The sequence below is a fragment of the Danio rerio genome, chromosome 5 (assembly GCF_052040795.2).
Source record: "Danio rerio strain M-AB ecotype USA chromosome 5, GRCz13ab, whole genome shotgun sequence".
NCBI classification, from domain to species: Eukaryota; Metazoa; Chordata; class Actinopteri; order Cypriniformes; family Danionidae; genus Danio; species Danio rerio.
The window spans coordinates 79,712,386-79,726,372 of NC_141025.1; the positions used below are offsets into that span (position 1 = coordinate 79,712,386).

Sequence of the window (13,987 nt, forward strand, 5' to 3'; positions counted from 1 at the left end):
CGCGTCCCGGTTTGGCTTGATGTCCGTCCCCGCAGGAGCGCGAGTAACTGGGACACAATCGGTGCAAAACTACGGTAAATGTGCGAGGTTTACTGCATTGCACTCGGGTTAAGGCGAAGAGTTTGCAGTGGAAGCAATGTAAACTTAAGGCAGCGTGAAATCTGACACTCTCCGTCAGCACAGGAGAAAATACCACAGTACACCTGAAAGCGCAGTGAAAGTGATTGTGACTGCATTATAATCATTATTCAGTACATCGAGTATACAAATCTATATCTTCCTCCATTTCTCAGTGAATATTCAATGTATTTTGGTGCATTTAAAAAAAACAGATTTATAAACAGATATATATTTATTACAATAATAATTTAGTCAACAAAAATATCCAGAAATTAAAAGAAAATATCATTAAATTCAAACTAAAACCTACAAAATTTCAAGAAAATGGTTTTTTGTTTTTGCTCGTCTTGATTTTTCCTGTTTTAAATGTGTATTTAATATTTTTTTATAGATTTAAATGTGTTTAAAGCGTTATCGTAGGTTATTTGACTAGTGTATATGCACAAATATTATATTGTACAGCTAACTATTAGAAATAAGGCCTGAAGACTGAAATGTTTTGTGTATATATCATCTCTATTCACTGAGGGATGGATAAACACATGCTTTTTTAAAGGGGCTGTGCTCATTTCTGCTGTGCACTCGATATGATACTATAGTAAGAGTTGTGTAGTAAATCTACCCTGAAGTACTACAGTAGGGGGAAATATTCAATAACGTCAATAAAGAGAAAGAAAATCAAGCAAAAAAATGAATGTTTGGAGATGCAATGTTCTATAAGTTTTGTAAAAACAATAAATAAATTAACATTTTTATTCAGATGTATAATTTATCTGTTCCTAAAGATGTTCATGTGTCTTGATTTATTAAATATAACAGTTTAATAACACTGTTTTGCAAATGCTCCACACAAAAAATCTATATTCACTAATAAATGGATGAAAATGTAGATTTCTGAAGGTGTTATAGACTACATGGTGTATAATAAATCTACCCTGAATTACTATAGTAAAAACTATTAAATACAATTTCAATAAAGAGCAGAAAAATGAAAAGAATCATACAAATATTTAAATTTAGTTGCAATTTTGTAGCTTCATAAAGAGAAAAAATAATGGACCAAATATTTTCAGGATATTCAGGAGGTGTGCTCATTTATGTTAATATAAAACACTACATGATCTATAATAAATCGACCCTGAATTACTACAGTAACAACTAATAAATAAAAATTCAATAAAGATCAAAAAATCAAGAGAATTATAAAAATATATTAAATTTAGTTGCAATTTTGCAGCTTTGTAACCTCATAAAGAGAAAAAAACACAAAAAATAAATGTAACTGAAATTGTGGAGTTTGTAATTTTGTAGAAATAAATAAATAAATGAAGCATTTTTAATCAGATGTATAATTTATCTGTTCCTAAAGATGTTCATGTGTCTTGATTTATTAAATATAACAGTTTAATAACACTGTTTTGCAAATGCTCCACAAAAAAAAAAATCTATATTCACTAATAAATGGATGAAAATGTAGATTTCTGAAGGTGTTATAGACTACATGGTGTATAATAAATCTAATAATAAAACTATTAAATACAATTTCAATAAAGAGTAAAAAAAATTAAGAGAATCATACAAATATTTAAATTTAGTTGCAATTTTGTAGCTTCATAAAGAGAAAAAAATAATGGACAAAATGTGTTTTACTGAAATTTTGGAGTTTGTAATTTTATAATTTGTATTTTTATAATAATAAATAAATAAATGAGCATTTTTATTCAGATGTATAATTTATCTGTTTCTAAAGATGTTCATGTGTCTTAATGTATTAAATTTAAATTTAAACACTGTTTTGCAAATGCACCACAAAAAAAGTCCATATTCACTAAAAAATGGATGAAAATAGATTTCTGATGGAGGTGTGCTCATTTATGTTACTGTAAAACACTACAAGGTCTATAATAAATCTACCCTGAATTACTATAATAAAAACTATTAAATACAATTTCAATAAATTGTAAAATCATAAAAATATATTAAATTTAGTTGCGATTTTGCAGCTTTATAACCTCATAAAGAGAAAAAAAACTGGAATTTTGGAGTTTGTAATGTAATATTTGGTAGTTTAGTAAATAAATAAATAAATGAAGCATTTTTATTCAGATGTATAATTTATCTGTTCCTAAAGATGCTTTGATCTATTAAATATAACAGTGTTTTCCAAATGCACCACAGATGTTCCAGAATACATCGACCCTGAAGTACTACAGGAACAACTATTGAATAAAATGTCAATAAAGAGCAAAATAAAAAATCAAGAGCATCATAAAATATATGAAATTTAGTTGCAGGTTTGTCTCCGCATGATTAATCCAGTGTATACCTGATCTATTCCTCAAGCTGTTTGGTGATCAGTCTCTTCTTTAAATGATTTAAACTCTATTGAAGCCCTGCTCAAACACACTCCTGCAGCTCTCAAACAAGCCTGATGCACTGGGTGAGCTTGATCAGGAGTGTTCAATGAGGGTTAAAGCTGAACTGTGCAGAGCTGCGGCCCTCCAGGAGCTGAGTTTGACCTCTGTGCTTTAATAGATCATCTTTGGGTCAGATCTCCTTCCTAAATCAGTCTATATTCACTAAATGTTTCCTGCACGCTCTGTAGTAAATCCACGCTGCAGTACTGTGGTATTTCCCCCTGTGTGTGTGTGTGTGTGTGTCAGTGTTTGGGTGGGATGACCACCACCGGCTCTCCCACACGAGGGCGCCACATCAGCACCTGCGCATCATTAGCGTTGGGTTTGACTAAAGCGTTCGCAGGAATGGCTTCGTTTTTTCCCAGGATCTGCGGCGGCTCCTGTGCTGTGGGTTCACACAGTGCTGCTCTCTGACCCAGCGGTTTCTCTGGGTCGACGGCGATGTGCAGACGCATCCGCCAGCGCACCGTCTGCAGCACCAGCACCTCGCCTGTGCTCTGACTGATGGCCACCAGCCACGTGCTGAAGCTCTGGTCCCTCCAGATGCTGCTGAGCTGCGGGACGCTGCTGTCGCTCACCGGGACGCCCCACGTCACGCTCGGGTAGAAGTTATCGTTCATGCTGACGGTGAAGCGCGTGTCTTTTTTGGTGGGGCCGGTGATGGTGCAGGTCTCGGTGGTGTTGCCGTACCACGGGTAGTTGACGCCGTCGGAGTCGCTGATGGCCTGGATTTTACCATCTCGCAGGTCTGGAAGCTCCCAGCTGGACCTGCAGGGATATAAAGCATGAGATGAGCTGTGAAAGCTGTGTCTAGTGTGTGTGTGAGTGTGTGTGTGTGTTTGAGCTTAGAGTGGCACACAGATGATGTTCTCTATCTCTCTGAAACTGACCCCTTCAGGCTTTGATCCTGATTGTGGCGTTTTGGTGTCTGTCGCTTTAAATGCAAATGAGATTGAGCTGTATTCAGAAGAGGGCGGAGCTACAAACGTCACCATAGTGAGACAGATGTAAAACAGCACTATGTGTGTGTTGTCAGTGCTGGTCAGGAGTGCGTTTCCCAAACAACGACGTATCTCACGGCTGAACTATCATAGTACGATGCATCGTTTGGGAAAAGAACAATGTAGTGACGAGTGTTTTCCAAAACCCATAGTTTCTCTCTCGCTGATCCATCACTACTCATATATATATCTATACATTATCATTATTGTTATTGTTGTTGTTGTTGTTATCATTATTATTATTATTATTATTATTATCATTATTGTTATCAATAATAATAATATTATTAATATTATTATTATTAATAAAAGTATTGATTTTAGTAATGATATATTTTTTATTAATAATATTACTATTTTTAATAATATTATTATTTTACTACTATTATTATTATTAATGTTATTATTATAATTATTACTATAATATCTATTATTATTGCTATTATTATTATTATCATTATTATTATTATTATTAATAATAATAATAATATTGTAACTATTAATGTTAATTTTATTATAATTATTATAAATTGTATTAATAATATATTTTATTGTTAATATTACTATTATTAATATTATTCTTTTATTATTATTTTTATTATTATCATTACTTTTGTATTGTATTATTAATATCATTATTTTTTTTATTAATATTATTATTATTATTAATGTTATTATTATACTTATTACTATTATATATATTATTGTTGCTATTATTATTAATATCATTATTATTATTGTTATTAATAATAATAATAATAATAATATTGTAACTATTAATGTTAATATTATTATTAATAATATTATTAATTTTATTAATAATATATTTTTATTATTAATATTACTATTATTAATATTATTCTTTTATTATTATTAATATTATTATTATTATCATTACTTTTGTATTGTATTATTAATATTATAATTTTTTATTATTAATATTAATATTATTATTTATGTTATTATTATAAATAATACTATTATTATTATTACTATTATTAATAATATTATTTATATTATTATTATTATTAATATTATTATTATTATTATTATTAATATTAGTAGTAGTAGTATTCATATTATTATTAAGTAGGATATTGTTTTTTTTTGGGTTTTTTTTTTTTGTAAAAGTCTATTTTTACACATTGACACAGGCCCATGTGATATACAGTAGGCTACAGACACGTCTTAATAAATAACCTGCTATAAATGAAAGCATTAGCGTTTGCTGTGTTTTCTGTTTTCACAAGCTTTAGAGATGAAACAAATTCTGCTGGTAAATACAGGTCACCTACAGCTTTCGTCATGAGCCACGACAGTGTTCAAAATGACATCAATGTTTTCAAAGTGCACTGCGAAGGGAACGCAATAGTAAACATGAAGATCACCTAAACTGACTGTCGAAATAGTTTAAAAGCAAATTACAGCTAAGAGGTGAAGCTGCAAGTTCCAAGTCAGCAGCTCAAACACTCTAATGGCTAATGGACAGACGGCTGCTTCTCACTCAGGCCTGCTGGACATGCTAATGAGATGGAGAGATGCGCACTAGTGGGCGGGGCTTTCCCCCTCTGATGACATGTACAAAGGGAGAATGTCAATCACAGTGTGATCATAAACAATACAATTAATTCATGTTGAGCATCAGAGGCTGCTGGTGATATTCACACACACACACACACACACTATCAGACACTCAGAGCGCTTCTATTATTATTCCCCTGGTGATAATCAAAACCCTTGTGTGTTGAAGTCATGTGTTTCGTTTTTTCCCATGATGCTCTACTGCTGATGGCAGTTCTGGGAGAAAGGTCACACTTTTCCTGCATCAGTGAATCGATATGTGGAGCTGCAGCGCCTGTCCCACACACACACACACACACACACACACACACACACACACACACACACACACACACACACACACACACACACACACACACACACACACACACACACATCCGAGAGCTGATCTACCTCACATTGAAGGACACTGCATTACTGCCCACACAAACATACACACACACACACACGTACAGCTATCTTTATGGGGACTTCTCCTAGACATGATGATGTTGTACTGTACAGTCTGTATATTCTCTCATCTCCCCCTAAACTCAGCCCTCACAGCAAACATCTGCACTTTTACATCTTCACTATACCTCAGTCTGGCTGATTTATGAGCCGTTTCCCTCATGAAGACCAAAATAAGGTCAAAATTTGCTGGTATTGCTATACTTGTGGGGACATTTGGGACACCGGTCATTCTCCTTCAGCTTAGTCACTTATTTATCAGGGGACACCACAGTGGAATAAACCGCCAACTATTCCAGCATATTTTTTACACAGCAGATGCCCTTCCAGCTGCAACCCAGTACTGGAAAACACCCATACACACTCATTCACACTCATGCACTACAGCCAGTGTAGTTGATCAGTTCCCCTATAGCGCATGTGTTTGGACTGTAACCGGAGCACCCGGAGGAAACCCACGCCAACACGGGGAGAACATGCAAACTCCACACAGAAACACCAACTGACCCAGCCGAGACTCAAACCAGAGACCTTCTTGCAGAGAAAAAACAGTGCTAACCACTGAGCCACTGTGCCGCCTGATATAAAACTCATTTTATTTATTTATTTATAACATTTTTTGCTAATTTTTAATATTTAAAAATGATGAAAATTCTGCAAAATGAATAACAGACAAACATAACAACACGCGCACACATTAACTAATATACTCATATAAGGTACAGCTTATATTACAGTGTTCCCTCTTTGCTCATGTGTTCCCCGTACTAGAGAAAGAACATACTGTATGGAGGGAATTTACCATAGTAATTAATGTAGTTTCCCACAGTCCAAACACATGTGGTACAGGTGAATTGGGTAGGTTAAATTGTCCATAGTGTATGAGTGTATATGGCTGTTTCCCAGAGATGGGTTGCAGCTGGAAGGGCATCTGCTGTGTAAAACTTATGCTGGAATAGTTGGTGGTTCATTGTTCTGTGGCCACCACAGATTAATAAAGGGACTAAGCCAAGAAAGAAAATGAACGAATGAATGGGTAATTAATGTAGTCACTTATTTTCTTACTATAGTAGTTAGTAGTAGCAGTTCGGAAACACTAAAGTACTGTGGTATTTTTCATACACAACTGGTATTTACTAGCACTGCAGCTTTTCAACTGTTTCTGAGTTGTCAAAATGTTGCGTAAATTGCGTAACGTCATCTTGACTGATATATCAGCTGCTGTTCTGCCCTGATAACACACACACACACACACACACACTCACTCATATTTAGTTTTCTCCTTGACTCTCTTAGGCTGTGCCTCAATCAGCACTCCAGCTCTTGAGGTCACTGATGATCTTGGTTTATACTAATAATTAAATTCAGGGGTGCAACTGCTCATTTACTGATGGGTATGCAGCTTCAGCTTTTGTGCCCCCCTCAATCCAATTATATTTTATAACAGGCAGGTGATAGTACCAAAATATTTCCATCAATAAATGAAAGATATTTTTTCCTCATTAACATGCTCCAAACAAAAACATGTCACAGTTCTGAACACAACTGAAGCAGTAAAGGTAAATTACATTAAGCATGTTAAGTCACAAAGACCTACACCTCATCCCTCCGCAAATTTCTCCTCAATTTCATTTCCACACTAAGTGTTTACAGCACCTTGACTTGCATTTCTTTTATACTTTTTGTACTACATTTGTCGAAACAAAATGATAGATATGGGAGTGCTTAAAGGCAAAAGAACTTAGCAATTACTTCTCGCATGCACACTGTGAGAGATGTACAGTCTGTGTTTGCATGAACAACTGACTGAAACTGCTATTACACCTCTCACAAAGTGAAATAAAAAAGACTGTAAAATGTTTAAGTGTAAAAAAACAAACCTGCCACCTGCCTGGAATGATCTATTTTATTAAAATGTTACGGGGAAAACTTTGTAGCTGAAATTAAAATAGTTTAGAGCAAAAGAAGTTACCAAAAGGCCTGATGAATCAACATGAGATAATATTATTATGATTTTTATTTAATAAAATACAATACTATACGCGTATGAAATGCTAAATAAACATTTTGAACAAAAAAAATGTGTATTTATTTTATATTATTTGAAACTTTTAATATGGATAATTTCAAAATAGTTTTGGCACAATTGCGACCCCACATCTGTGGCGCCCCTATGCACTGCATTTACTGCACACCCCCTTTTTGCGCCACTGATTAAATGATTAGTATGCAGCTTAAAGTGCAATTTAAAAACTTAACTAGGTTAATTAGGCAAGTCATTAGACAACAGTGGCTTGTTCTGTATTCCCAAACTTTTCAGCCCGCGACCCCAAAAAAAGCAATGTCAGTGACTCTCACGAGTCCCCCATTTCTCAAGTCGGTTATACTTTAAATATGCAAATGTTGCACAAACAACTATAGGCATATATAAACATGAGCATATTGACAACAACACAAACGTGCAACAGTCTAATAAGAATATAATATTTTATAGTCATTTATTAATTACATTTTATATTAATACAAAAAATTGATGGCGGATTTGTATGTGTATGTTGTTGTTGTTTCCTTAAAGTTACTATTAACTGTCTTATTAATTCTCCTTCAGCTTAGCCCCTTAATTCATCAGTGGTCCCACAGCGGAATGAACCAACAACTATTCCATGATAAGTTTTACACAGTTGATACCCTTCCAGTTGCAACCTAGTTCTGGGAAACACCCATACACATTCATTTCACACACACACTCAACTACTATTATTTAATTACATATGCTGAAACAGTTGGTGGTTCATTCCACTGTGGCAACCCCTGATTAACTAAGGGACTAAGCTGAAGGAAATGAATGATTTTTATATCTTAACACTGACACATATGCACAGTAGTGGTGTTCATGTTATTACTATTATAATTATTATGATACAGTTAGACGTAGTAACTTCTGTCATGCTACATTTTACCATAGTAAACTTAAGTGTACTATAGTATTTTTTTGGAAAAACCCACCACACGTGTACAGATGCATTGTTGCGGTAATGAACACAGGATATGATGTCACGTACGCACAAAGGAAGTGAAACCACTGATAACAGAAATACATGTATTTGCATTATATTAATGGAGCGTTTCGTCTGCGGGGGTTTGATTTAAAGCAGGTCTGAATAAAGAGAGTGCGTCTGCCGTCTCCAAATGACTTTAAAAGGTGCTTTTTGTTTCACACAGGAAATAGGGCAAAGTGTAATGTCTTAAACAGGAAGTAGGGCAAGAGAAACCTCTAACCGTAGGCAACCGTCATATCAACAAATCAGCACACTTTACACTCACAAGTTTGCAACATAAGCAGACTGACAGACTGAGAAACATTTAGACACACCAGAGTTTCAACTAGAGTTTCAAATATTGCTTCACATTTAAAAACTAAAGTCATTTATAGTAAATACTGCAGTGTTTAAACCATACTATACAGTTCATGAATTATTCTGTTGTGGTGATTCTGCAGTTGCTATGGTAACAACAACTACAGTGATTGATCTGTTGTGGTGATTCTACAGTTGCTATGGTAACAACAACTATAGTGATTGATCTGTTGTGGTGATTCTACAGTTGCTATGGTAACAACAACTATAGTGATTGATCTGTTGTGGTGATTCTACAGTTGCTATGGTAACAACAACTATAGTGATTGATCTGTTGTGGTGATTCTACAGTTGCTATGGTAACAACAACTACAGTGATTGATCTGTTGTGGTGATTCTACAGTTGCTATGGTAACACAACAACTATAGTGATTGATCTGTTGTGGTGATTCTACAGTTGCTATGGTAACAACTATAGTAATTGATCTGTTGTGGTGATTCTACAGTTGCTATGGTAACAACAACTAAAGTGATTGATCTGTTGTGGTGATTCCACAGTTGCTATGAAAACACAACAACTAAAGTAATATAAACAAATATTCCTATATATATATGATAGGATGTGATAAGGAGAATCACTCGAAACTTCATCTAAAACATCGTCATATTCGTTTAAATGTATTTAAAAAGCAGAGCAGGAAGTAATGAATGCACATCTGAATGCAGCTTGACTAATGACTCCACTGATAATTAACTGCATAATTAATGATCCAGCAGAGATGCTGATAATCACACACTTCAGTTAGTTTGCAGCGTCCTTCTACCACTGATTACACTCTATAAATAATTAAGAACTGCTTTTATTCTAGCCGAAATAAAACAAATAAGACTTCCTCCAGAAGAACAAATATTATCAGACATACTGTGAACATTTTCTTGCTTTGTTAAACATCATTTGGAGAATATTTAAAAAAGAAAAAAAAATTCAAAGGGGGTGAATAATTCTGACTTTACCTATATGAGCAATATCACACGAGTAGCAGTGTGATATGGCTGTATATCGGCACTGTTGGGAGGCGTGCATTGGCATGAGGCCGCAGGCCGAGTGCCTTAGTGCCCCCACCAGTGCCGATATACAGCCATATCACACTGCTACTTTTACACTTTAGATCTGTAGTGTCTGCTTTCTGCTGGCTGTATGTGGGCGGAGTAATACACAAAGGGTAAAGAGGCTGCAGGAGTTCTGATATTGCAGAATATCACACGGCCATCAGCCAATCAGATTTGATAACCAGACAGAACTGTTGTATAAATATATATATATATATATATATATATATATATATATATATATATATATATATATATATATATATATATATATATATATATATAAAGTATAACATGTAACAAGGAAACTAAAATAGTGTTAAAAAAGTTTTTTAAGTTTTAAAATGTTGGGTTGGGTTGTTGTAACCCAATGTTGGGTTTGCCAATATTTGACCCAACGTTGATTTAACCAGCATTAACTATAGTAAACATCAGCTAAAAGAGTAATAATCAGAGTGAGTAATGATAATAATACATACTAAAAATAAACAATCATTCATTCATTCATTTTCTTTTCAGCTTAGTCCCATTCTTAATCTGGAGTAGCCACAGCGGAATTAACCCGCTAACTATTTCAGCATTTTTTTTTACACAGCGGACGGCCTTCCAGCTGCAACCCATACATCCTCATTCATTACAAACAATTTAGCTTATTCAATTCACCTGTACCGCAAGTCTTTTGGGGGAAACTGGAGCACCCGGAGGAAACTCATGCCAACACGAGGAGAACATGCAAACTCCACACAGAAACACCAACTGATCCAGCCAAGGCTCGAACCAGCAACCTTCTACCCACATGCTACCCATATGGACAAACTGAACTATTAAATTTAATTGAAAAAATTAACCCAATGTTATGTTTGGCAATATTTGACCCAACATGAGTTACAAAAATAACCAGCATTTACTATAGTGAAGATCAAATAATAATAATAAAAAAATAATAATAATAATAATAATAATAATAATAATAACAAATATTAATAATAACAAATATTAATAATGATGATAATAATAATAATAATAATAATAACAAATATTAATAATAACAATAATAATAATAATATCAACATATTAATAATAATAATATTAAATGTTAATAATAATAATAATAATAAATAATAAATAATAATAATAATAAATACAATATTCATAAAATAATAAAAAATAATAAATAATAATAAAAAAAACAACAACAACAATAATAATAATAATAATGATATAGTGAGTTATTATTATGATCCATCATTTATCATTATTTTGTGAGTGTCTCATATATTCAGTTTGCATCACTGTTTCTCCTTCATTCCTGTTGATATAAATGAGTGTGGAAGTAAAGCTGACTGTAGTGGACTCTTGTCAGTCAGCAGATGTGAAGGGTCAGAGAGCAGACAGAGACACTATTTTAGTGTCTGCATCAAATTACACTCACAAAACGGACTTCAGTGCAAATAAAGAGACTTCTGAAAATAAATAAACATGTCATTATACATATGTCATCATTACACACACACACACACAAACACAGACAGATATACATATATATATGTGTGTGTGTGTGTGTGTGTGTGTGTGTGTGTTTGTGTATGTGTGTGTGTGTTATTAATTAAATGATTAATTATTATTGACATGGGAAGTAAATACAGATATCAGATGACAGATATTGGCATGTAAATAACATTACAGTAGTTACTATAACTGTTTTTGAACTATACTATAGTAAACTACACTGTGCACATTATATTATCTTCAACTCTTCATTAATGAACACTCCAGCATACTGTAGAATAAACTGTAGTGCACTGATCAGCTGTAATAGTGTACTTTACTGTGGAGTATTGCAGTATAATATAGGCTATAGTTGATGAACACTGAGTTTACTACAGTGTTTAATATAAATGTCTATGGTATATTTTGCAATCTGAGTATTTGCACCTTTAATAAGCCATTAAATGAATCAGTTTTCCCCTAAATTATGACTTAATCCATTATTGTATACAGTATAACTGTAGTGTCGATGGCTGATCTGAATCCAGAGTGAAGCACACCACATCAGCACACTCTCCTCGTCTCGTCTTCGCCCCTGACACACCGCACACACCGCACACTCTTACATTGTTCGGATCTACTCACATCCCTTTGGATCCGTATTTGTTGTAGAACTCCATGTGGTTGCACGCCTGGATCCAGCCGACCGTCCAGCTCTCCTTGCCGGCAACCGGCGGCACCAGCACCCGGGCGGAGGCGCGGAAGTACGGCGTGCGGTAGCGCAGCACCACGCTGGAGGACTCGTCGATGCTGGTGGGGTTCGAGTCGATGGAGGAGTTGACCTCCAGAACCATGATGCTGTCCCGAAAACTCTTGGGTTTGCATCTGATGCTCTGAATGCAGCCCATCACAAGCAGCACCCGCGGCCACAAGAACATCAACCCGCGGCGGAGCGCGCACTACAGCCGGACCCTCAGAAGAGCGCGCACTAGACGAGCCCTCACACTTGACGATGACCCTCACAATAATGCACACTACACTCCTTAGAATGAGTGCACACTACAGAAGGGATGACCCCCCAGAATCATGCACACTAGACACTGAAGAATTAGTGCACACTTGACAAGGGATGACCCATTCTGTACACTAGACAAGGGATAACCCTTAGAAGTATGCACACTTTAGAAGAGATGACCCTAGAAATAATGCACACTACACACTTTAGAATAAGTGCACGTTGCACAAGGGATGACCCTCAGAATAATGCACACTATACAAGGAATAACCCTCAGTATAACGCACACTAGACAAGGCATGGCCATCAAAATATTGCACACTACACACTTTGAATAACGCACACTACACACGGGCTGACACTCAGAATAACGCAGACTAGACGCGGTTTGAAGGACGCGACGCGCGCGCGCACGCTGAATAAACCACGTACGCGTCGCGTCGCGCTTCTCCCGATGAAAAGAAGAATCTTGCGACGCAGAACAACAACAGAAAAGAAAAGAAAAGAAATAAAAAGAGAGTGTTCGTCAACTTTCCGTCATTGGCGGGCCGCGGTGGCGCTCACGCGTAATGCTGTCCGCGCGCATCACCAAACGGGCATTTCCGCGTCATAACCCCGGCTCACATCACAAATCCAGCGGCTCTGCACACTGCAGGCATGGTGCACGCACAACAGATGATGTTATCCTCCAAACAGAAGTGCAGTGTGTCTGCCAGAAGTGTTTTTCCGCGAGTTCGTCCTTGAGCTTCACTTGCTCACTTTCTGGGGCACTTGTGAGTGCGCATCCAGCCGGTGAACTTCCTCAGCATTCACAAATGAACGAGTCCGCTGTCATGAGCACTCGTGCCGGGATGAGGAGCCCATGACAGGAGCCTCTCCATCACTTCTAATAATCCAGCAGCACCTTCAGCATCATCATCATCATCATCACCACCGCATCAGCCGCAGCTGCTCGACTCGAGCGCGAGTGACGTCACTTCCGCCCCGCGGCGCGCTCTTCATGGGGTCTGTAGTGTTGTGCCCTGTGCTACATTACTCAGAACAGCACACATTTACTCGAGTGAAAGTACTGCTAAATCTAATTAAAATAACGTACATAAAAATATGACATACAAAATATGAATGAACTAGTTATTCTCACGAGTAAAAACAAACATTTAGGAGTAAGTGTAGCTAATAAACAATTTAAAAATACTTACAGTGCAGAGAGAAACACTTAAAACTCATCTTAAATGGATTATAACAATACAGTGGTAACTTAGAATGAGTGATAAAGTATTAAAGTATCTGAATTAATCTGTTGTGGTGATTCTACAGTTGCTATGGTAAAACAACAACAATAGTAGTTGATCTGTTGTGATTGTAAAGTTGCTATGGTAACACAAGAACCACAGTAGTTGATCTGTTTTGGTGAATCTACAGTTGCTATGGTAACACAGCCACTATAGT

The 13,987-nt window shown here is 35.7% G+C and overlaps 1 protein-coding gene across 1 annotated transcript; it reads right to left on the reverse strand.

The window, feature by feature from the left end:
* Positions 1 to 2,149: 2,149 nt before the first annotated feature.
* fam78ab (family with sequence similarity 78 member Ab) lies at positions 2,150 to 13,504 on the reverse strand. Its single transcript, NM_001114475.2, is given in 2 exon segments — positions 2,150 to 3,305; positions 12,169 to 13,504. Coding segments are annotated over 2 exon segments (819 nt in total). The 5' UTR covers positions 12,462 to 13,504; the 3' UTR covers positions 2,150 to 2,779.
* Between the last annotated feature and the right edge of the window lie 483 nt (positions 13,505 to 13,987).